The sequence below is a fragment of the Ictidomys tridecemlineatus genome, chromosome 2 (assembly GCF_052094955.1).
Source record: "Ictidomys tridecemlineatus isolate mIctTri1 chromosome 2, mIctTri1.hap1, whole genome shotgun sequence".
In the NCBI taxonomy this organism is placed as follows: domain Eukaryota; kingdom Metazoa; phylum Chordata; class Mammalia; order Rodentia; family Sciuridae; genus Ictidomys; species Ictidomys tridecemlineatus.
Window position 1 is genome coordinate 2,047,597 of NC_135478.1, and position 20,339 is coordinate 2,067,935.

General features: G+C 71.0%; 2 protein-coding genes across 8 annotated transcripts in view; one reads left to right on the forward strand and one right to left on the reverse strand.

Annotated features, from left to right (window-relative positions):
* Nfic (nuclear factor I C) overlaps positions 1-20,339 on the forward strand; it is a 51,449-nt gene that overhangs the window by 15,111 nt on the left and 15,999 nt on the right. For all 7 annotated transcript variants that reach the window (XM_078028304.1, XM_078028291.1, XM_040291124.2 and 4 more), the window contains exons 3-6: positions 16,488-16,559; positions 18,960-19,034; positions 19,577-19,700; positions 20,086-20,210. In XM_078028304.1, coding sequence (XP_077884430.1) covers positions 16,488-16,559; positions 18,960-19,034; positions 19,577-19,700; positions 20,086-20,210 — 396 coding nt within the window. The remainder of the gene's footprint in view (positions 1-16,487; positions 16,560-18,959; positions 19,035-19,576; positions 19,701-20,085; positions 20,211-20,339) is intronic.
* Positions 1-20,339, reverse strand: part of Smim44 (small integral membrane protein 44) — a 49,453-nt gene that overhangs the window by 3,387 nt on the left and 25,727 nt on the right. The gene's annotated exons all lie outside the window — the stretch shown is intronic.

The window sequence follows — 20,339 nt, forward strand, 5'->3', positions numbered from 1 at the left end:
CCGGGGCTGTGGGGTGGCCAGGCCCAGTGGACGCCGGGCGCCACGGTGGGCAGGCAGCCTGGGCAGAGGTGTGAGGGCGGGTGCAGGCCCGTCCCCAAGGGGCTGGGTCCCGCTGCTGCTGACTGTCCTCGTGTGGGGCTGGGTGGGCCAGGGCAGGCTGCGTGCCCCGGCGGTGAGCAGGGGCACAGGGACCCCGCCTGGGCCTGCGGTGCCATGGCCTCCCTGCGTTGGCCTGCCCCATCCCCGCCTTCCCCTCCCCGACAGCAGGACACCCAGCTGTGTGGAGGCAGGGGGTGGACCAGGGGTCCTGCAGTGGACAGACCAGGTCAGGGCTCCCCAGGGGTGACCTTGACCCCAGCCCCTGCCCAGCCCCCCCACTGATCCGCCAGGAATTCCCTGGGGCCGGAAGTGAAGTGGGGTGGGGGCCGAGAGCCGCTCGAGGCGGCCAGCTGTGGAGGGCCGGCGGGCGGCCTTGGCGGCCGCTCATGGCCATGGGGTCCTGTCCCCCCACTCCCCCGCGGCCCGCCCCTCCTCCTCTGCGCTGAGCTGATAAAATGTCGAAGCCAGTTTTCTGCCGCGTCAGCACAATCTGGGCGCCTCCCCCGCGGCCCCCACCGGCAGCCAGCGGAGCCGGGCTCCAGACACCTGGTCCAGCGGCCACGCCTTGGCCGCCGTCTGGTCAGCCTCCCTCCCCTGAGGCTGCGGAAGGTCAAGGCTGTGCCCTCCCTGGTTCCCAGCCCGTCCCCCAGGGGAATCCCTGCCCAGTGGCCCAGCCTGCGCCTGGCTCCGGGGGTGAGAGGGGCCGGATTCTCCGGCTCAGCCGCCTGCAGGCTGCGTGACCTGGGGCCAGTCACCCTCCCTCTCTGGGCCTCATCTCCGTGGACAGAGGGGGCCGAGACAGACAGAGGCAGCGGGTACCAGGGTGGCCACTCAGCGAGACCCTCACGTGGCTGAGGACGGGCCGCAGGCTGTGCCACTGGCCTCGGTCCCAGTGCCCTTTGCCACCTGGGCATCATGGTCTCCAGTCCTGTCCCTTGGCAGTCCCTCTGCCTGCGGAGCCCTCCCCGTACAGAGCCTCTGGGTCAACGTCCAGGCCCTGGGTCCAGCTGCAGGTCCGGGGGTTTGACCAGGGAGCGCCTGGGCTCCCTGCCCCCCGGAGTCACCCTGGGCCCATTTTACAGAGAAGCGTGAGAGGCCCAAAGAAAGGGCCGTGTCCCGCGGCCATGGGCCAGGAGGGCGGCGCGGGCAGCCCCGCCTGTGCTGCCCACTCCGTGTGCCTCACCCTCCACGGGGTGGCGTGGACGCTGGAGGGGGCATCTGGCCAGCGTGGCATGGCCCCTCCTGGCTGGGCTGTGCCCTGCAGGACCCACGCTGACCCAGCTCTCCACCTCTGTGCCAGGACCCCGTCCTCTGCCGGGCCAGCTTCAGTGACCATCCGTCTGATGACAGGGGACAGCCACCGCCTCCCTGCCCCAGGGCTGGGGGGTCCCGCCTGGGCCAGAGCGTGGCGCCTGGCTCCTGTCAGTCCTGCGGTGGCCCTGGCCGGGGGGTGGGGGTGGGCGGCTCTGGTCAGCCGCAGGCGGGAAAGTGGACCAGGGCCTAGGAGCCGCAGAGTGAGCGAGGACAGACAGACAGACAGGGAGACTCGGTGACGAGGCGCTCTGGGGTTACTGAGCGCGGGGAGGTGGGCGGCCATGGGAAGCCCCTGGGCCCGATTCCCAGGTGGACGTGTGGGCCCAGGGCGGCCTGAGCAGCTCTGGGGACTCTGCTGGGGCCATGAGAGAGGCACATGGGCCAAGGGTGCCCTGAGGGGGCGGGGCGGCTGGGCCAGAAGCCAGCAACCTGATGGGCAAGAGGAAGAGAAGGTGGCATTGGGCAAGGGCAGAACAGGGCAGGGAGGCTGTGGCCAGGCCACTCTGCCTGGGGAGGGCCTCCCAGGAGAGGTCACTCCTAACACGCGGCCTGTAGGAAGTGAGGGAGCCAGCAGGAGGAGAGGGAGCCGGCGCAGCCCGTGCAAAGGCCCTGGGGCTGGGCCCGCCTGAGGCTGTGGCAGGGCCAGGACCTGCCCTGCCTGTGGGAGTCTGAGGAACCAGGACACAGAGGGAAGCCGCTGCCCAGGGCCCGCCGCCCAGCAGGGCCTCCCCGCCCCCTCTGGCAGCCCGAGAAACCCGAAGCGCGGGCGGGCACCGTGCCAGGGCGGGGGAGGGGCTGCCAGGCCCGCCCGCCCCGGCAGCTGCCAGCCCAGATGGTGCCCATCTGCTGACGCCGCCGTGGGCCGGCCTCCCGTTCCCGCCTCACACGGTGCCAAGCTCCTGCAGCCGGGCCGCAGTGGCGCTGTGGGCTGGCCAGGAAGCCCGGGCCGCTGGGGGGGGCTGGGGCGCCCAGAGCGCGGGAGACGTGGGGAGGCCCGGCCCCACCGGGCAGGAGCGCCAGGCGCGGGGACGTGCCCTCTGCGTGCCAGGCCGGGCCCAACACACCCTCCTCCTCCCTTCCTTTCCGTTCCTTGCCGTGTGGGGGCCCGGAGCTCCGCGATGCCAGGCGGGCGCTGCCGCTGGGCCACCCCCGGCCTCCCTGCCTGGCTGGGCTCCTCAAGTCCCTCCACCGTCCTGGCAGGAAGGGACTCTGACCTCCTCCTGTGTTCAGATACGAGGCAGCGGCCCAGAGAGGGGCAGCCACTTGCCCGAGGTCACACAGCTTCTAAGGGCAGAGCTGCCCGGAGACCCCCGAGTCCTCTGGGGAGGGAGCGAAGCCCCTGGTTAAACACTCCCGAGGTCGTCCAGGGAGAGCCCCCCCCCCGTGGACGGGAGGTGGATACGTCGAGGACACGGCCTGGACAGGGCCTGCCGAGTGCCTCGTGACCAGCATCAGGGACAGCGCTGGGGGGGTGCAGGAGGAAGGGCCTCAGGAGGGACTAGGGGTCCCGGTCGCCCCCCGCCCCCCACGGCCTGCTCTGCCCCGGGAGCCTCCGTCTGCCGCCTGTGCAGTGGGCACTGGGAGCCAGGGGCCCTGAGAAGCAACCAGAGGTGCTCAATAAGTGCTCGCTCCTCTGACCCTCTCCCTGGCCCCCGGAGCCGGGGAAGCCCAGCTCTGCACTGAGCCCAGGGAGGAAGCGGACTCAGGTGACTGCGGGCGGCCGTCACTGGCAGCCAGGTGTCCGGTGGCGGGGGCAGGGGCTCTGGCACCCTCCGGGCCCCGCAGCCAGGTGGACGGCCACCCGCCTGCGCGGGGTGGTGGCTGCCGGCGCAGGGTCCAGACGCCAGCTGTGGGCGTATTTTAGGGACCGTGGGAGACCTGGGCTCCTGTCCTGGTGCAGGGCGGACGGTGGGCGCGCTGGGCGGCGAGTGGGCTGGGCCCCGGCTGCCCGCCCGAGGGGCCACTGACCCAGCCGTGCCCGAGGCCAGGGAGTGGGGAGCCGGACAGTGCTGCCCAGTGCCCAGGACTGCCCACGCCCACGTGTCCCGGCCGGTGTGGCAGCGGCGAGCCCCTGCCTGGCGAGCAGGCGCCACACACACCAGGAACAGGCCACGCCGAGGGCCACACCTCACAGCCACACTCCACCACCATTTTGCCAATCAAGTTGCAAACAGTGATAGATAGTGACGTCCACGTGACGGTGACCACGTGTGTGCTGTGCTGGCGGGACAGCAGGAAGGACTGTCCGTGGCGGCAGCAGGATGGTCACTCACTCCTGCAGCACAGCCCCCAGCCCGCTGCCGCTCGGCTGTGCAGCGTCAGGAAGCGAGTGCACATCTCTGATCTCCACTTCCTCATCAGTGACCTCCGGGGGGAGGGACCCCTGTGCGCAGAGCAGGGCCGCCCTGGGGAGCAGCGTCCACCCAGGCGCTGGGCGGGGTGCTCTGCACCTGTGGCTGCCCCCAGCGTGGCGGGCTGCAGTTGCCACCCTGGCCCTGTGCCCGGGTGCCGGGGTGGGGGAGGCTGAGGGCAGCTGGGGACAGCTCTGTCCCCCTCTGCCTCCTGCTGGGTCACAATGGGTGAGGGGCAGAGGAGCGGGCAGTCGGGGACAGGCTGTGGCCCAGGGTGGCCACTGGGTCCTGGCGGCTCCCCAGACTTGGAGGGGTGCCAGGGCACAGGGAGAGGGACAGGGACCGGCCTTCCCAGGCGGGAGCCCTGGAGTCCTCAGGGTGACCCCAGGTCCTGTGGGGTGAACCCCGAGTCCTGGGCCGGTCCTGGGACCCCCTTGGCCCGGCCCTGACGGTGGCAGTTCCAGAACTCTCCAGCTGGCCCAGGGCAGCCGGTGCCCGCGGCCGTCCAGCGTGCAGACCTCGGTGTCTGGGCGCTGCTGTCCCCGGCTCGCGGTGTCCCTGGCCTTCGCAGCGCGGGTCTCACGCGCATCTCCATTGCATGGGCCGCGCTCGAGGTGCCCAGAGCCGCAGGTGGCCCCTCGGCTGCGCTGGGCAGCGTGGAGCAGGGCGCGGGGGCCCAGGTGGGCTCTGGGCAGCGCCAGGGCAGATGTGGCCGCCGCGCCCGGCCGCGTTCTCAGCTCCCGAGGTCCTGCCTGGGGCTGGGCGGGGCCGAGTGGGGCCAGGGCACCCTGCGCTGGGGGGGGCAGGGAACGTGTGGCGAGCTGGGCGCCCAGCATGGTCCTGCCTGTGGCGCGGGGACGCGGAGGGGCGTCTCCCGTTTCCAGGCCACGCGGTCGTGGCGCTCAGCCCCTCTTGGCCTGTGATCTTGGGTGCTGGGCTTCCTCCTGGTGGGCAGATCTGTGGGAGGACTTCCCACGAGGCCCCCGGGTCTCCTAGCCCTTCCCCTGGAAGGCAGAGGTGGTGATCGGGGGTGACGCCCCGGGGCGGTCCGCGTGTGCCCGGGGTGGGGTGCCCACCGGTGTGGGGCGCCCACTGGGGAGACCCGGCAGTCTGGGCCCCCAGGGCGGGCCTGGGTCGCCTGAGCCCATCCCTGAGCCTGGGTCGTCACGAGCGGCACTTACAGAGGGGGAAACTGAGGCCCAGAGAGGCACGGTCAGGGGCCCAGGTGGCCCAGCTGAGGGGAAGTCAGGATTGGGGTCCAGCGGTCAGGCAGACTCCGGGCCCGCTCTGCCCCATGGCCAGGGGAGCCTGGGGGACGGAGGACCTCCCAGAGTGCCCGGGTTCCCTCCCGCCCGCGGGCCTTGAGGCTTTGGTGCAGGTGACGGGCAGCAGGTCCAGCTGGATCCAGGGGCACTGGGGGCCGCAGCCCCCGCTGACCTGCCCGGCCCCTGCGCTGGCCGCCCTCCTCCTCCGCGCCCCGCGCCCCGCGGCCCTGGCCTTGCCAGCCGCCCTCCCCCATCCCGCCCGTGGGCTGCCCGGAGGTGGCATGGGCAGCTGAATGGGCCCCTTGTTCCTGGCCACACCCTCTCCTTGGGGTCACCCTGGGACAGGCCAAAGTGGTGCTGCCTTAAAGGGCCAGCGCCCCAGAGAAGGGAGGAGGGCCACCGTCCCCACAGCCACCCCCAGGGCAGCAGCTGGCCTGGGAGGAGCCTCGCGGGCGAGGGGTGGACCGTCGGGGGCGGCCTGGGGGCGGGACGGCCTGGGCCTGGGTTCTGCCCAGGACAGTCCCGCTGCCTGTGCCTCGGTTTCCCCGACTAGAGCAGGGTCCCTCCCCGGGTGGTGGCGGGCGGCTCCCGGGCGGGGACGTGGTTCCCAGTCGCCTTCCTCCCGGGCCCACTGTGCAGGGACGGCACCTCCTGCTGCCGCGTCCTCGGGCTGCCCAGGTCCAGCCCTCAGAGGGCAGAGGGGCAGCAGGCCTGGGCTGCAGCCGGGGCCCCCCAGCAGCGGCGTTTATTGAGCACTGGCTGCATACCAGGCCCTGCCAGGAAGGGCCCCTGGAGGCGCCCTGTGCAGAGGGGCAGCGAGAGGCCCGGGGCCAGTCCAGCGGCTGTGCAGCTCCAGCTGCCCACCTGCCCTCTCTGGGCCACCTTCAGAGCAACCGGACCGTCCGCCGCCCCCGCGGGCTGGGCCCCTTCTCCCGCCTGCGGAGCCCCCAGACCGAGGCCTCCCCGAGCAGGAGCCGGCGCAGAGGGCCGGAGCCCAGCGGCACGGGCCGCTCCACGAGGCGGCTCCCAGGCCCAGGCTGGCCACAGACAGCCTGGGACAGGTTGCTGCCGGTGGACAAGCCTGTCCTCGTCCTCGCCTCCTTATGTAACCGGGTCACCCGAGGGCAGCGGCCCACTTACATAAGGGAGGCGGGCCAGCGCCAGCTGGGCAGGGGGAGGCTCTTAAAGGGGCCGCGTCCTGCACCTCCCGGGCCTGGAGCGGCCTCTGCTCCCACTGCGGCCGTGGGCGTGGCCGGCGTGGCCGCAGGACAGTGGGTCGGCCTGGCGGCCCAGAGCCCTGTGCTGGCCAGGGGCCTGGCTGTGATGCCAACCCATGAGGCGCTCGGCCAGCCTTGGCTCCCTGAGCCTCAAGGTCCCCTTGTAGGCAGTGGACATCAGGGCCTGCCCTTGCTGCCAGTTCACGTGTGACCTCAGGCAGGTGACCTGCCGTCTGGGCCTCCATCCCACCTGTGAGAGGCCCCTGCCTCGGGTCCAGCACTCGCTGGAGCCCTGAGAGGAGGAGGGACCAGCACCCAGGATCCACGCTGCGCCAGACAGGCAGAGAGCCCAGCTGTGCAAAGGCCCTGGGGCAGGCCAGGCCTGTGTGTTGGAGGCTCAGCCAGGAGCCATGTGGCTGGAGCAAGGGAGAGCAGGAGGAGTCGGGAAGGGGACGGGGAGGGGATGGGGCAGCTGGTGTGTGGCCTTGAGGGCTGCAGGTTTGGGGTTCTGGGGTGGTGGGCGCCACGGGGAGCCGTGGGAAGAGGAGGGGGTCTGTGCTCAGCGTCCGCAGGAGACCGTGTGCAGGGGAGCTGGGCCCCGGGGGTGAACCTGGGTACAGCCAGGACCAGGGCAGCGGATGGACTCGGGGCGCGGAGGCCACCAGTCCTGCCCCGTCCTGGGCACACGCAGGGCAGCAAGGGCGAGGCAGCAGCCGGAACCCCCCTGGTCAGGGCCTGGTGGGGGTCAGCAGATGGCTGGAGGCCAGAGGCCCAGGGCTCCCACCAGCCTGTGCCCCAGCTGCAGGCCGCTCACGGCCGAGCCGCCACCTTCCACCCGCAGAGTGCTGACCTCTCCTGCGCCGTGGCCTGGTGGACGTGGGTAGGTGGCCGTCAGCACTCGGCAGGCCCCAGGCTCAGGACTGGAGGCTGAGGCAGGAGGCCCCGAGCCCCGGCACCACCTGTGCCCACGAGTCCCACGCTCGCGCCCAGGTGGCCCCGCGCCGGCCTCTCAGCCGCACCCAGCTCTGTGCTCGAGACGGGGTCACGGTCACCGGCAGCAGTGGCAGGTGACGGCGTTGGGGCTGAGGGCGTCACATCTGACCACGGGGAACCGAGGCCCGGGGGCCACCAGCCTGTGGCGCAGTAGGACCTCAGCGAAGGGAGGGCGCGAGGACGGTGACGTGGCCGAGCCCGGGGCCCTGCGCTCACCTCCAGGCCCCTCCTCAGGAAGCGCCCAGCCCAGGCAGGGCCAGTGCCTCCCGGGTCCCTCCTGCCACAGCCCTGGGGTGCGCAGGGCGGGGGCCGCGCTGTCCACAGACGTGGCCTCTGTGGGGCCTGGAGGAGCCGCGTGTCCCCCGCCCCGTGGCCCGGCCTGCCAGTGCGCACGGCCCCCTCTGCCCGGGGTCCTGCAGCCTCAGCTTGTCCCCAAGCGTCTGTGAGTGCCACGGGGCGGGCACTTGGTGAGCAGCTCTGCAGGGCCCCGGGCACAGGGCTGCCCTGCTCCCCAGCTGCCGCAGCCCCACTCCGCCCCCTGCAGCCGGGACACCGAGGCGCGTCCCCTGGCCGCCGTGGGGGGACAGGCCGAGGGGCAGCCGAAGATGGAGCTGGGGTGGCGTCACCGCCTGTGTCCCCAGCTCCCGTCCGGCCTGACCACGTGGCCACAGGAGCTTCAGCCCAGCCCCTCCCCCCGACACACTGACATTGAGGGACGGGGCCTGGCCAGGCGCCCGTGGGTATATTTAACCCTCGGTGTCACCTCCCAGGGCCACCCTGAGTTTGGTTGTGCAAGTGGCACCATGGCGCTGTGCTGGCACTGGGGCAGGTGACGAGGACGGCAGCCCCGTGTCACCTGCTCAGCCCCGGGAGCCGCAGGGACTGGCAGGGGAGGCCGTGGGGCCTGGAGCCTGGCGGGCCACCCCCGCCGTGTCCTGCCTGGCCGGGGAGGGGAGCCCACGCCCCGGCCCCTCCTAGGTGCACAAGATGGCCGCCCAGCCGGAGAAGCATCTGGAACAAAATGGCCGCTGGGCGGTGATGTCACGAGGAGGCCTGGCTCGGAGGCTCGGGTTGGGACGAGCCCCGGCCTGTCGCCTGGAGCAGGCTGCAGCCCCAGGTGGCCCCACACGCAGCTCTGGGGTCCCTGGGCAGCGACGCCAACCCCAGGCCTCCAGGGACTGGGGCGGGCCCGGGGCCAGGCGGGCGGTGGTGGCCTCTACCCTGACCCGCCAGCCTGAGGTGTCCAGGGTCGCCGCAGGCCCGCGGCCAGCCCGGAGGGAGGGAGCGGAGCCAGGCCGGGGGCAGGGAGGCTGTGAGAGTGATTCCCCAGCAGGTTGGCGGCGGCCCAGGCGCCGGGCGGAGGGAGATGGAAACTGCGGTGCAGACTCCAGGAATCGCGGAGGCCGAGCCGGGAGGCTGGGCCGAGGCCCGTGTCAGGGAGGACACCTGCCAGGTCCTGTCCAGGCCCCGCACTGTCCCTGGGGACCCTGGGTGCTGTGGACGACTGTGCCTGAGGAGGCTGGGCAGGGGCGCTGCCTCCTCTCTCTGCTAGGACAGGAAGGCCTTTGGGGACATGTGGCCCAGAGCCTGTGGGAGGCCGTGTCTAGGGACTCCTTGAGGCCACAGCAATTTGGGCCTGGTCCTGTCACATTACCAGGGAAGTTGACTTCCGTCTAGCTGCAGCCTCCCCCGTGGCTCCATCCCTGGCCCCAGGATGTGACCTCGGGGTGGCATTAGCTTCTGCTTTGTTGTCTGCTGTGACACAGCGCCTGGGACCGGGTAGACAGCAGGCACTCAAGGGGCGCTGAACCAAAGAATCCCGGGTTCTTACACGCCAGCTTGTGAAGGGAGGGGGGCCCAGGGACTGCCCAGCAGGGGGCAGGGAGCTGGCCCTGGAGGGGCCCCAAGAGGCCGGGCCTGGTGGGCGATGGGGGACACGGAGCCATGACAGGGACTCGAGTCGCGTCGGGGAGCAGCGGGGTGTGAGGGGAGGGCGCTGCTGTGCCCAGGCCCTGGGGCGGAGAGCCCGTTGGCTGGAGCCGTGGGGGCAGCAGGCGGGGAGGGCCCCGTGGCCACGGCGGGGACTCGCTCCGACCCGAGGCGGTGGGCAGAGGCTCTCCCCGGGAGGCTGCTGTTTATAGATGCCGACTCCCCGGGTGGTGGGACCAGGAGGGGCCAGGGCCAGGGCCAGGGCGCGGGCAACACTGCCACCGGGACTCCAGGGCCTGGCTCTGCCTCAGGGGGACGTGGCCGGGCAAGGCCAGCCGCCGAGGGACGCGGTGGAGGTTGGAGAACGGACGGGGCGGCTCGCCCGGCAGCCCAGGTCAGCAGACCAGCTGCGTGTCCACTCCCAGGCCACCCCCTGGCCAGGGGCCACCCCTGGGCCGGCTGCCCGTGGCTCCTCTGCGTCCTGCCCTGGGCGGTCGGGGTTCCCTGGGCAGCGGGCAGGAGGAGGACCCTCAGTGGGGTGGAGCCAGTGTCCGTGGCCCAGGGCGGGCTCAGGGCCCAGGCTCCGCAGTGGCCGCCACCTCGTGTGCCTGCCCTCCCAGCCCCATGCCACCCTGCTGTCCCTCCGGGGCTCTGACTTCGGGGGCTCTGGGGTGGCCCTGCCGCGTGTCCTGCTACGCCTGGCTCAGGTCCTGGCACTGGGTCCCCAGGTCCATGCACACGCATGTCCCCTCGCTCCTCCTCGTGGCCGAGTGACCTCCAGGTGTGGGTGGCCCACACCGGGTGTCCCCCTGTACTGGGGCTGTTGTGCACGTGTCCCTGCCTCATGTCAGGTCCCAGGGGCCCCTGCGCCGAGGGACAGGTGGGTCAGAGGCTGACGCTCAGCTGTCCGTCTCCGGCAGGGGTCGCCCCGTCCAGGCCCGAGCGCTGCTCCTGCCTCCTGCCCCCAGGCCCTCTGGCCGCAGGGTCTCCTCCTGCCCCAGGGCCTTGGGCCCTGCCTGACCCCTCGCCCAGGGAAGCCGTCTCTGCTCAGAGCCCTTCCCTCGCCGTGCCTGGCCGGTGGCAGGTGGTGACCATCCCTCGGGTGGAAGCTGGGGCTGCCCACTGGCCGCCCAGCTGCCGGGAGCGGAAGCGCCGTCTCCGACACTCAGGGTGTTGTCCCCGCAGAGGAAGGGCAGGGCCGCGGCCACCGGCAGCCCTTTGTCCTGAGCTGGGACTCGCCAAATTTGGGCTCAGGGCCATGGACAGGAAAGGACAGCCTGTACCCTCCGCGGAGGGCGTTGACTCTGCCGTCCCGCGGTCACGTGCTTGTTTGAGCAAGGCTGCGGGGGGTGGTGACGTCCCTGGCTGCACACAGAGGCCACATGGACCTGGGCAGCAAGAGTGGCCCCCAGCCAGCAGAGGGTGTTGCTGAGGCAGCTGCTGCGCACACGAGGGTCTCGCGGCACGAGGAGCCGAGCGTGGTCAGCCACGCGCCAGGCGTGGTCTCCGCGAGGTCTGAGGATGGGGGACTTGTGCAGGAAAAGTGTCCCAGGCAGAGGGCACGCTGTGCAAAGGCCCTGGGGCAGGAGGAGCCCCTGGGGCGGAGCGGAGGGGACGGGAGGGTGGACAGGGCAGGGCGGGCAGGTCCTGCGGAGGACTGTGGCCCAAGGAGGTGGGCCCTGGAGGCTGGGCAGGGCCGGGACCTGCTCCTGTGACCCTGGGATGTGACAGTGCGTCAGGGGTGGCTGCGGGTGCTGGTGGCCGGCCCGCGCCTCCCTGGGCCCCTCTGAGGCCACAGAGGACCTGAAGCAGGTCAGTGGCCAACGCCCACCTGCGGGCGGGGACACGGGAGCTGGGGGTGGCCAGGGCTGCGGTGCTCACCCAGGGCTCGGCCTCGTTTCCGCAGAGGGGCCTGCCCTGGACAGTGGGGGCCTGCGCCTTCCAAGTCCCCGGGGTGGCCTGTGGGCGGTGGGAGCCAGGCCGTGTGCCCGGTCCATCCCGGGCACCACCAGAAGAGTCCCAGTGCGTTTTAAGGGCTCCGAGAAGTCCCGCCATCACCCCGAGCCGCGCACGGACCCGGACGCTGGACGAGCCGAGTCCACCCGGGCAGCCCCGGCCGGCCTCTCCCGCTGCGGTCGCAGGACAGGGGTGTGTTGTGGTGTGACCCAGGACAGTGCAGCTGGGAGTGGTGGCAGGTGCCCGTGACGCAGCTCCCCCTGGTGCCAGGACTTCAGGGCAGGCTGGGTGGCAGAGCCGGACCCCGGCCCGAAAACCGACAGGCACAGGGCAGAGCGTGTCCCGAGCCCCGGACGGCACCCGCTGCCAGGCGGCCGGCCCCCTGCGGCCCTCAGAGGTGCTCCCGGGACTGGGCTCCAGAGGGGCAGAAGCGGGTGCTGTCCCCTGCCACCCCTGCGGAGTGGCCTGGGGTAACTGACGTGCCTGAGTCTCCAGGGGTGGCCCGTCCACCAAGGACCTGCGTGGGGCCCGAGATGGGCCAGCGCCCAGTGACAGCTGGGCATCTGGAGCCTGGGGAGCCCCGGGTGACCGTCACCGCCCTCCCCCAGTGGCTGAGGCTGCAGCTCTGAGAGCCCCCGTGCCCCCGCCCGCCCTGGTCCCCAGCGCCACCGTCAGCCGTGTGGACGCGGGAGGAGCTCCGGAGGTGGGCCCCCGCTGGGGACTCTATCAACTGACCAGAGAAGGGATCCAAGGGCCAGGAGTCGCCCCACACCCCACACTGCGTCCTGGGGAGGGGCCGAGACCCCACAGGCCCCGCCCCTGCCCGAGCTCAGGGAGGGGCTGCGGGGGAAGGGCTGGGTGCAGACCCGGCCGCTGGCCCTCTGCGTGCTGGACCCTGTTCTGCCCGTCTTGTGCCTCAGTCTCCCCACCGAGGTGTCCCCTAGAGGGACTCAGAGACCCGTGAGTCCATGGCGGTGACACTGCAGCTCCACCTGGCCAGAGGCTCTCTGGCTAAGCACAGGGCAGCTCTGTCCAGCCCTCCCGGGGCCGGGCTGGCCCTCACCTGCAGGACTGCTGCTCATGCCCCCAGTGCAGGGCCCTCCAGACCCAGAGCAGTGTCCATCTGTTGTGGTCACTGCTGTCCCCCCAGGGTGGCTCCAGGAAGCCCTCAGTGATCCGTGCTGGCAGTCCCCGGAAAGAGCTAACGTTTCTCAGCCCCAGTTTATGAATGAGAGCAAGGCTCAGAGACGTCAAACTACTTGCCCAAGGACACACAGCCAGAAGTCAGCAAGCCTTTTCAGGGAAGGCCCCACGGTGGACGTTGCAGCTCTGACCAGGTGGCTTGTGGCCTCTGCCGCTTGGTCCTTCTTTCTGTGCCACCTTTGAGTTCATGGGCTGCAAAGTAGGTGACCCCACACTGTGAGCCGTGGTGGGCTGACCTGACCTGAGCCCCACATCCCGATTCCAGAGCTGCCTGGTCCCCTCAGCCCCTCCTGCCCCAACCCCGTGAAGCCAGCTCTCGACGCTGCTGCCCACCTCCCGGTTCCGGCCACACTGAGTCGGCTTCTTGCCCCTGCCCACATTCCATCCATGAAGCTCAGAGATGGGCAGCATTCCCCTGAGACCACACAGCAAGAGGGGAGCAGGCAGGTGGGAACCAGCCCACTGCCCCCAGCAAACCTGCACGTAAAGTCCTCAAAACAGACCACGGGAACCCACCCGGGCTGGCCAACAGACCTGGGGAACCCACCCGGGCTGGCGAACAGACCTCGGGAACCCACCCGGGCTGGCCAACAGACCACGGGAACCCACCCGGGCTGGCCAACAGACCACGGGAACCCGCCCGGGCTGGCCAACAGACCTGGGGAACCCGCCCGGGCTGGCGAACAGACCTGGGGAACCCACCCGGGCTGGCCAACAGACCTGGGGAACCCACCCGGGCTGGCCAACAGACCACGGGAACCCACCCGGGCTGGCCAACAGACCTGGGGAACCCACCCGGGCTGGCCAACAGACCTGGGGAACCCGCCCGGGCTGGCCAACAGACCTGGGGAACCCGCCCGGGCTGGCCAACAGACCTGGGGAACCCGCCCGGGCTGGCCAACAGACCTGGGGAACCCGCCCGGGCTGGCCAACAGACCTGGGGAACCCGCCCGGGCTGGCCAACAGACCTGGGGAACCCGCCCGGGCTGGCCAACAGACCACGGGAACCCATCCGGCCGGCCACGGTGGCCCAGCACGTGCGGGGCCCTGGGGTCAGAAAATAAATGAGGGATCAAGGTGTCAACTACCACAAACAAACAAAGAGGACCCAGGCCCTCCAGGCGGGGCGGCCCTGCTGGCCCTGGGCAGCGCCTCTGAGCCGTGCTGAGTGCCTGCTGTATACTGGCGCAGGGCTGGGTGCCCCCCAGCCTTCTCCCCAGGACCGCCCCAAAGACCCCTTGCAAGCCTTTCGCGCCCCAGTGGGGGGCACAGGCGTGCCACCCGCCCCTCCCCCCCGCCGAGCCAGCTCAGCCACCCTCCCGCCTCCAGAGCTGGCCTCACCTCCACCCAGGTGGACGCAGCAGCCCGGGCCGGGTCCTTGTCCCCTGGGGCGCTAGGCACCGTGGGGCGCTGGGCACCCGCCGTGATGCCACGCGTGCCCTGACGCGGCCCCCGCAACAGCTTCCGCGGGCGGACCAGTGGCCGTGACCCTGGGCGGCGCCCTCTGCCCTGGGCTGGGCTCCACCCTGGAGCGGTGGCTGGGGTCGGTGATGCGCGGGGCCTCGTCCAGTTCAGCCAGGACAGGGACGTGGGGCTGCCCGTGCGGGGCTCAGGCACCCGGGGGGACACTAGCCGGACCTGCACTGCCACTGGGCATCTGTGGCGGCCAGGGAGGCCCCGCACCCGTGTCTGAGGGTGGGCGCGTCTGGGCCTCCTGGTGACCTTGGGTCGCCTGCCACAGCGGCCTGGACGCATGGGTCCCGCTGACGACCTGGACATTTCCCTGTTTGTTAAAGTCCGTTCCTGGTCGTGGGTGGACAGTCCTCATCCTGTTTGTCCCCCTGTACATGCTGCTGGGGACGGAGCGGGGCCTCCCGCCTGCGAGGTGAGCCTGGCCCTGAACCCCGACTTCACGTCGGTTTAACTTACATTTGAGGGGTCACTGCGGCCAGGGGCGCCCGGGGTGGACAGGTCTGCACGTGGGACTCTCAGGAGCCCAGCAACGGACTGCGGTCAGCAAGTGGCCGAGTGCCTCCCGTGCTTCCCAGAGGGTCAAGGGTGGGAGGGCAGAAGATGAGGGGCACTCTGACCCGGCTGCAGGGGACGGGCCTGAGGACACAGTGCTCAGTGACACCGGAAGACACAGGGACACGCGTGGTCCGTGCCAGGAGTCTCTGGAGTCTCGGCCACCGAGAGGGAGGCAGCCTGTGGGACTGGCCGGGCTGGGAGTCTGTGGAGGGGACAGGCTTCGTCCTGGGGACGCGAGAGTCCTGGAGCCGGGTGGGGAGGCCCGTGCCACCCGCATGTGCCCCGGGCCCTGGGCGGGGCGCTCAGGTTTCAAACGGTAAAAGGGGGACACGAGAAGGAGCGGCCGGGCCGGCACCAGGTCCCCAACCCGCGTTTAAAAACAAACCTCAGGGACGACTGACAAACAAGTCACCGTGGCCTCCCCAGGGCCAGGCGCAGCGGCCACCCTCACGCGGCCCTCAGGAGCAGGCGCAGGCCGCCGGGCAGCGTAGGGCCTGTCACGCGGCCAAGGAAGAGGGGCTGGGCACTCAATGCACAGCGGCCTGGGTCCCCGTCCCCACCACCTAGACACCGGGGAAGCCAGAGCACAGCCACCGCCACACTGCCACCGCGCGTCCCTCCGCAGGCCCAAGCAGCGCTGCAGCGCAGGGACGCTCCGAGCCTGGATGCTGGCCGGGGCAGGTCTGCAGGACGCAGGCCGCTGGCCTCAGGACGGGCTGCGGAGGGGACACCTCTGGCCCAGGTCAGGGGTCACTTGGTGGAGGTCCACGTGGAGTGGCCGAGTGCTGTACTCTCAGGACACAGCCATGGCCACGCAGGGCCCCAGGGCAGCGTGCCTGAGCGCGTGGTCACAGGGGCCTTCTGTCCCCTGGGAGGGCGGGGGGGAGCCTGTGGCCTGCGCCCTGCACCATGGGGTCTGGCGTGGGCGGGGCCCAGCTTGGCGCCCGGTGGGTCCGAGGAATGGCCCCCTTCCTGGGAGCACGGCCGGGTGTGGACGGACCCGCCTGGGAGGGGCTCGGCTCCGCCGGACTGGGCCCTTCCCTGCAGCGTGGCCACCTGTGCCGGCCTCCAGGCAGTCCAAGCAGGACTGGCCAGCTCCAAGGGCCGCTGGCTGCCCAGCCTGGGAGCTCTGGGCACACGCTGCCGGCCTCCAGGCAGTCCAAGCAGGACTGGCCAGCTCCAAGGGCCGCTGGCTGCCCAGCCTGGGAGCTCTGGGCACACGCTGCCGGGCACTGGGCGCTCCTGGGCCGGGGCGGCGTGGGCCCTGACCAGAGCCCACGGGTGTCGCTTCCCACCTTCACCACGGGCCCTGGGACAGTGCCCACGTGATCCTGAGGCCACCAGAGGCCCGTGCCCCACGCACTGCCCACGACCACGCCCCAGTGCAGGGACACTGCGTCCTTGCCCCTGGCAGCCGCTCGCCCAGGGGAAGCAGGACCGAGGCTCGGCCTCCCTGGGCCACACAGCCGGAGTCCTCCGTCCGTCCCGTCCGTGTCCGGGCCCACCGGCCTCCGGCCTCCCAGTGCCTCCCGCCACCCTCTTGGCCTGGGGAGGTGGGGCCCCCTCCCTCCATCCCGCTGCCAGCCGATGGCGCTGAGCTCAGCGTCGGCGTGGCCGTCACCCTCCCTCATCTGCCAGGGGGCCACTGATTTCAGATAAGCCGGAGAAGCCAGCGGAGGGCCCCCAAGCCAGGTGGGCAGGTGGGGCATGGCACCACAGAGGGCACCCTCAGCCCTGTGGGTCCAGAACCACCGGGCTCGAGGACTCGCCCCGTGGCCCTCAGCTTCCCTGTCTGTAAAACGGGTAGGACGACGGGGCAGGCTTGGGAGTTTTCATATCACAGGTGAGGTTCAGAGAGGGCAGGAGACTTGCCCAGGGGCACACAGTATGGAAGGGCAGAGCGGGGAGTCCAGCCCTCGACGGAGCCAGCCCTGCAGACGGGCCTCACTCCTGCTTGTGCACACTGGGCCTGGGGCTGGGCTGGGGGCTGCAGGGCTCCTGGCCACACGTCATGATCCTCCAGGGCCAATGAGAGGGACCCAGCACGTTCTGGACCAGCCCAGCCTCAGACGGCACCGAGGTGGGCACTGCGGGTCCCGACGCCACCAACCCCTCCCCTCCTCTCTTTGCAGACGCGGAGCAGAGCAGCAGCCCCCGGGCAGGGATGGGGTCCGACCAGGAGGACAGCAAGCCCATCACGTTGGGTGAGTCGGGCGCCGTGGGCAGGCGGGGCCACCCAGCCCTGTCCTTCCTCCGGGGGCCGTGTGGTCCTCCAGCAGGGGCCAGGCAGCGCGCTGCCGCTCCACTTCACACCTGGGCCCGCGGGCTGGGCGAGCGAGGGCCCTGGCACCGTCAGCCCGCCCTGAGGGGTCCAGGGCTGCGCGGGGGGACGGAGAGGCTAGGAGCAGGAAGGGGCCCTCCTGCCCCTCGGCCTGTCCCACAGCAGCCAGGGGCACCTCTGCCCACAGCCCTCCAGGGCCCCCTCGGCCTCCTGCCCACCAGCGCCTTCGCACAGCCTGTCCCTCCGCCTGGTCAGCTGACTGCTCTCCGGGCCCCCAGGTCCCCTGTCAGGGAAGTCTTCCTGAGCCCTTCAGCCCTGCTAGCCCGGGCTGCTCCTGGCCACAGCCCTGTGCCTTCTCTCCTTCCTGCTGACCCCTCGCCTCGGGAGCTGGGGACAGAGCCAGGGCCTGCAGGTCCAGGCGAGTGCTGCACACGGAGCCCCAGCGGCCCTGGAGGTTGTGTCTGAGCCGGGCCTTGCTCGGTCCCCAGCTGGGCTGGAACCCGCCGTCCTCCTGCCTGGGCCCCCTGAGGCGCTGGGCTCACGGGCACGGCCAGGTGTCCCCCGCTCTCCCCTGCCTCGAGCGTACTCGGGCCGCAGTGTCCAGAACAGGACCTGGCACACAGTGGGTCTCAGTAAGTGTCGGGGAGGAGGAGTGACAGAGGGGAAGGACACAGGACAGCTACGGGGAGGGGCCTGGTGGACGTGGACGGCAGGAAGCGGCCAGGGCCTCCCGGCGGCAGAGGACGGCTGGTGGGTCCAGGAAGCCTCAGGCCCGGCTGCTCCTCCCGGCAGCCTCAACCTCCTGGGCCTCCCTGCAGGCCAGATGCTGCAGGAGGCGGAGGCCACGGCGCTGGCCTGCTCCCGGGGGGACCCTGGGCGTCTGGGGAGGAAACCTTGTCCTCCCGGCCTGCCAGGGAGTCCCTGCGCCACAGCTGCGCGGCGCTGCACAAACAGGAAGCCGGGATGGGAGGGCGGGGGCACTGACACGGCGGCCAGCTGGGTCGGCAGGAAACGGCTGCGGCCGCTTCCCCTGGACACCACTCAGCGGCCACCACCCGTCCTCCCGGAGACGTGTCCCTGAGACTCCCAGCAGGGCACCAGGCACACAGTACCCGCTCCACGAATGGCAGGCAGGAACGTCACGCCAGGGGCCGGGGTCCTGGCCGCCAGGGCTGGGTCCTGGACACGCTGGGTGCTGGGCACCGGCATGCGCTCCCTGCAGCCCTGCTGCCCCCTGGGGGCTGGGAGAGGAAGTGCCACCACCTCCAGGGCTGAGGGCCCCTCCCTGGCTCCTCCTGCCCCGCGCTGCTGGGGCCCTCGTGCCCAGGGTGTGCCAACTGGGCGCCCTGCACGGGCTGCTCCTGCTGCCTGGGACACGGCGGCCCTCGGGGAGGTGGCCAGGCACCGTGCGGAATCGTCCTGACCCTGGTAATTTGGCTCCGAGGGTGTCACCGGGCATGTTCCTGGCACCTGGCAAATCTTAACAGAACCCCTCTCGCCCCCCACGGGGAGGTCCGTACCCAACTCTGCACCCGGGGGTTGGCTCCAAGCGCCAGCCTCCACCTGCCCGGCCTCCGCACCCCTGCCAGGCAGCCCTCCTACCTCACGGCCTTTCAGAGTGGAGTCGGTTCACTGAGCACGTCCACAGTGCTGTGCCACCGGCACCCCAACCCCTTCCAGAACCTTCTCCTCACCCCAGACAGCCCCGGCCCTCCCCAGCCCTGCCCCTCGTCCTCGTCCCGTCTCTGCTCTCCTGGACTCTCCTGTCACTGGGTCACACACTGTGGTCTGTGTGTCTGGCTCTTGCTGAGCACGAGGTCCTCAGGTCTCTCCATGCTGCCACTGTGTCACCTCGCTCCCGCCCTGGCTGAGGACGCTGCGGGTGAATGGGCCACTGTGTCCACGCACCCACTCACGGACGCTGGGTGGTTTTCCGGTTTTGGCCACTGAGAGCCCTGGGACATCGAGTCCCATGTGGCCTGCCACTCCCGCCTCTCTTGTCCACACTTGGGCACCCCTTCCACACGGACAGCGTGGCCAGGGGCGGTGGGCGGGGCTGGCCCAGGGCTGACCCTGGCTTTCCTGTGACCACGTCAGAGTGCTCACCCCTCCGTCTCTGAGAACAGAGGACCTGGAACTCTGGGGTTGGGGTGTGACGCCCCTGGTCACCCACCAGGGAGCCGGGCCTCGCTGACCAGGGCAGCCTGAGCCACGCCCGGGCTCCCCACCCGCTGCAGGGGCCCTGGCTCAGGCCAGCCATGGAGGGTAGCAGACAGGCCTGCTTGGCCCACCGCCTACTGACCCCACCATCTCCCTGTTCCAGACACAACTGACTTCCAGGAGAGCTTTGTCACCTCCGGCGTGTTCAGTGTCACCGAGCTCATCCAAGTGTCCCGGAGTGAGTGTCCCCGTGGGCCCTGAGATGGGACCTGGAGAGGGAAGGGGGCATCAGAGAAGAGCCCACCACCCTCCTCTGCTCCCTGTCACCAACCTAAGACTGCCAGGACAGGAGGTGGCTGTGCCCTTCCCAGAGCCCAAGGTCCTGGTGACAGGCCCCCTCCCCAGAAGCCAGAACCGGAAGGCCAGGCAGAGGATCTGGAGAAACTCTAGGCAGGAGGCCCCAGAGACCCAGCCCTGTCCCCTGCCTTCCCTGTGGGCCTGCTGGACACCCCCATTTTGATCTTAGCGCTGGCCAGTGCCCCCCCACCAGATCCACAGAGCCTGGCCTCCAGCCCTGGCTACTCCTCTGCCTCCCAGGCGGCCTTGGCCTCCGCCCATGGCCTCGGTTTGCTGGTGCACAGAAGGCAGACTCTGGCCGAGCTGATGGCCAAGCCAATTGAGGAAGGCGTCCCCCTGGGGCTGGCCACTGGGTGGTGCCCGCCCTGCAGGGCAAACGGTTCCCTCCCTCCCTCCCTCACTCTCCTCTGTTGCCCTGGGCAGCACCTGTGGTGACCGGGACAGGACCCAACTTCTCTCTGGGAGAGCTGCAGGGGCACCTGGCCTACGACCTGAATCCCGCCAGCACGGGCATGAGAAGGACGCTGCCCAGCACCTCGTCCAGCGGGTGAGCGCCCAGGCCCTCCCCTGCGGGGTTCCCGGGCCCGCAGCGGCGGCCCCCACTCTCCGCTGGAACACACAAACTCCTACTCATCCCTCAAAACCCCGCCTGGGGCCCCAGATGGGACGTGCCCCATCTGCAAAGTGGGGCTGGGTACGACGGGGCGGGCTGCCTGCCAGGAGGAGCCGAGCCGAGCCGCCCCGTCGCCCCAGGTGGCCCCGTCACTCGCAGGCAGGTCGCAACAGGTGTCCCTGGCGCCCGGCGCAGGCCGGCTCCTGTGAAGTCTCGCGATAGCACCTCCCGCGCCCCGCCCCTTCAAGCCGGAAAGAGCCGTCTGCCCAGCCTCCCTGCGTCTCCATGGTAACTGGCCTCCCTTTCCCTCGCTCGTTAGGAGTAAGCGACACAAGTCGGGCTCGATGGAGGAGGACGTAGACACGAGCCCCGGCGGCGACTACTACACTTCACCCAGCTCTCCTACGAGTAGCAGCCGCAACTGGACGGAGGACATGGAAGGAGGTAGGGCTGGAGACGGGGACCGAGCCGGCCTTCCGGTCGGGTGACAGCGGCCAGGACTACGTATCCCGGCAGGCACTGCGCGCGCGCCGGGTCAGGAAGTCGACCCGGGGCCGCGGAGCCTCCTGGGAG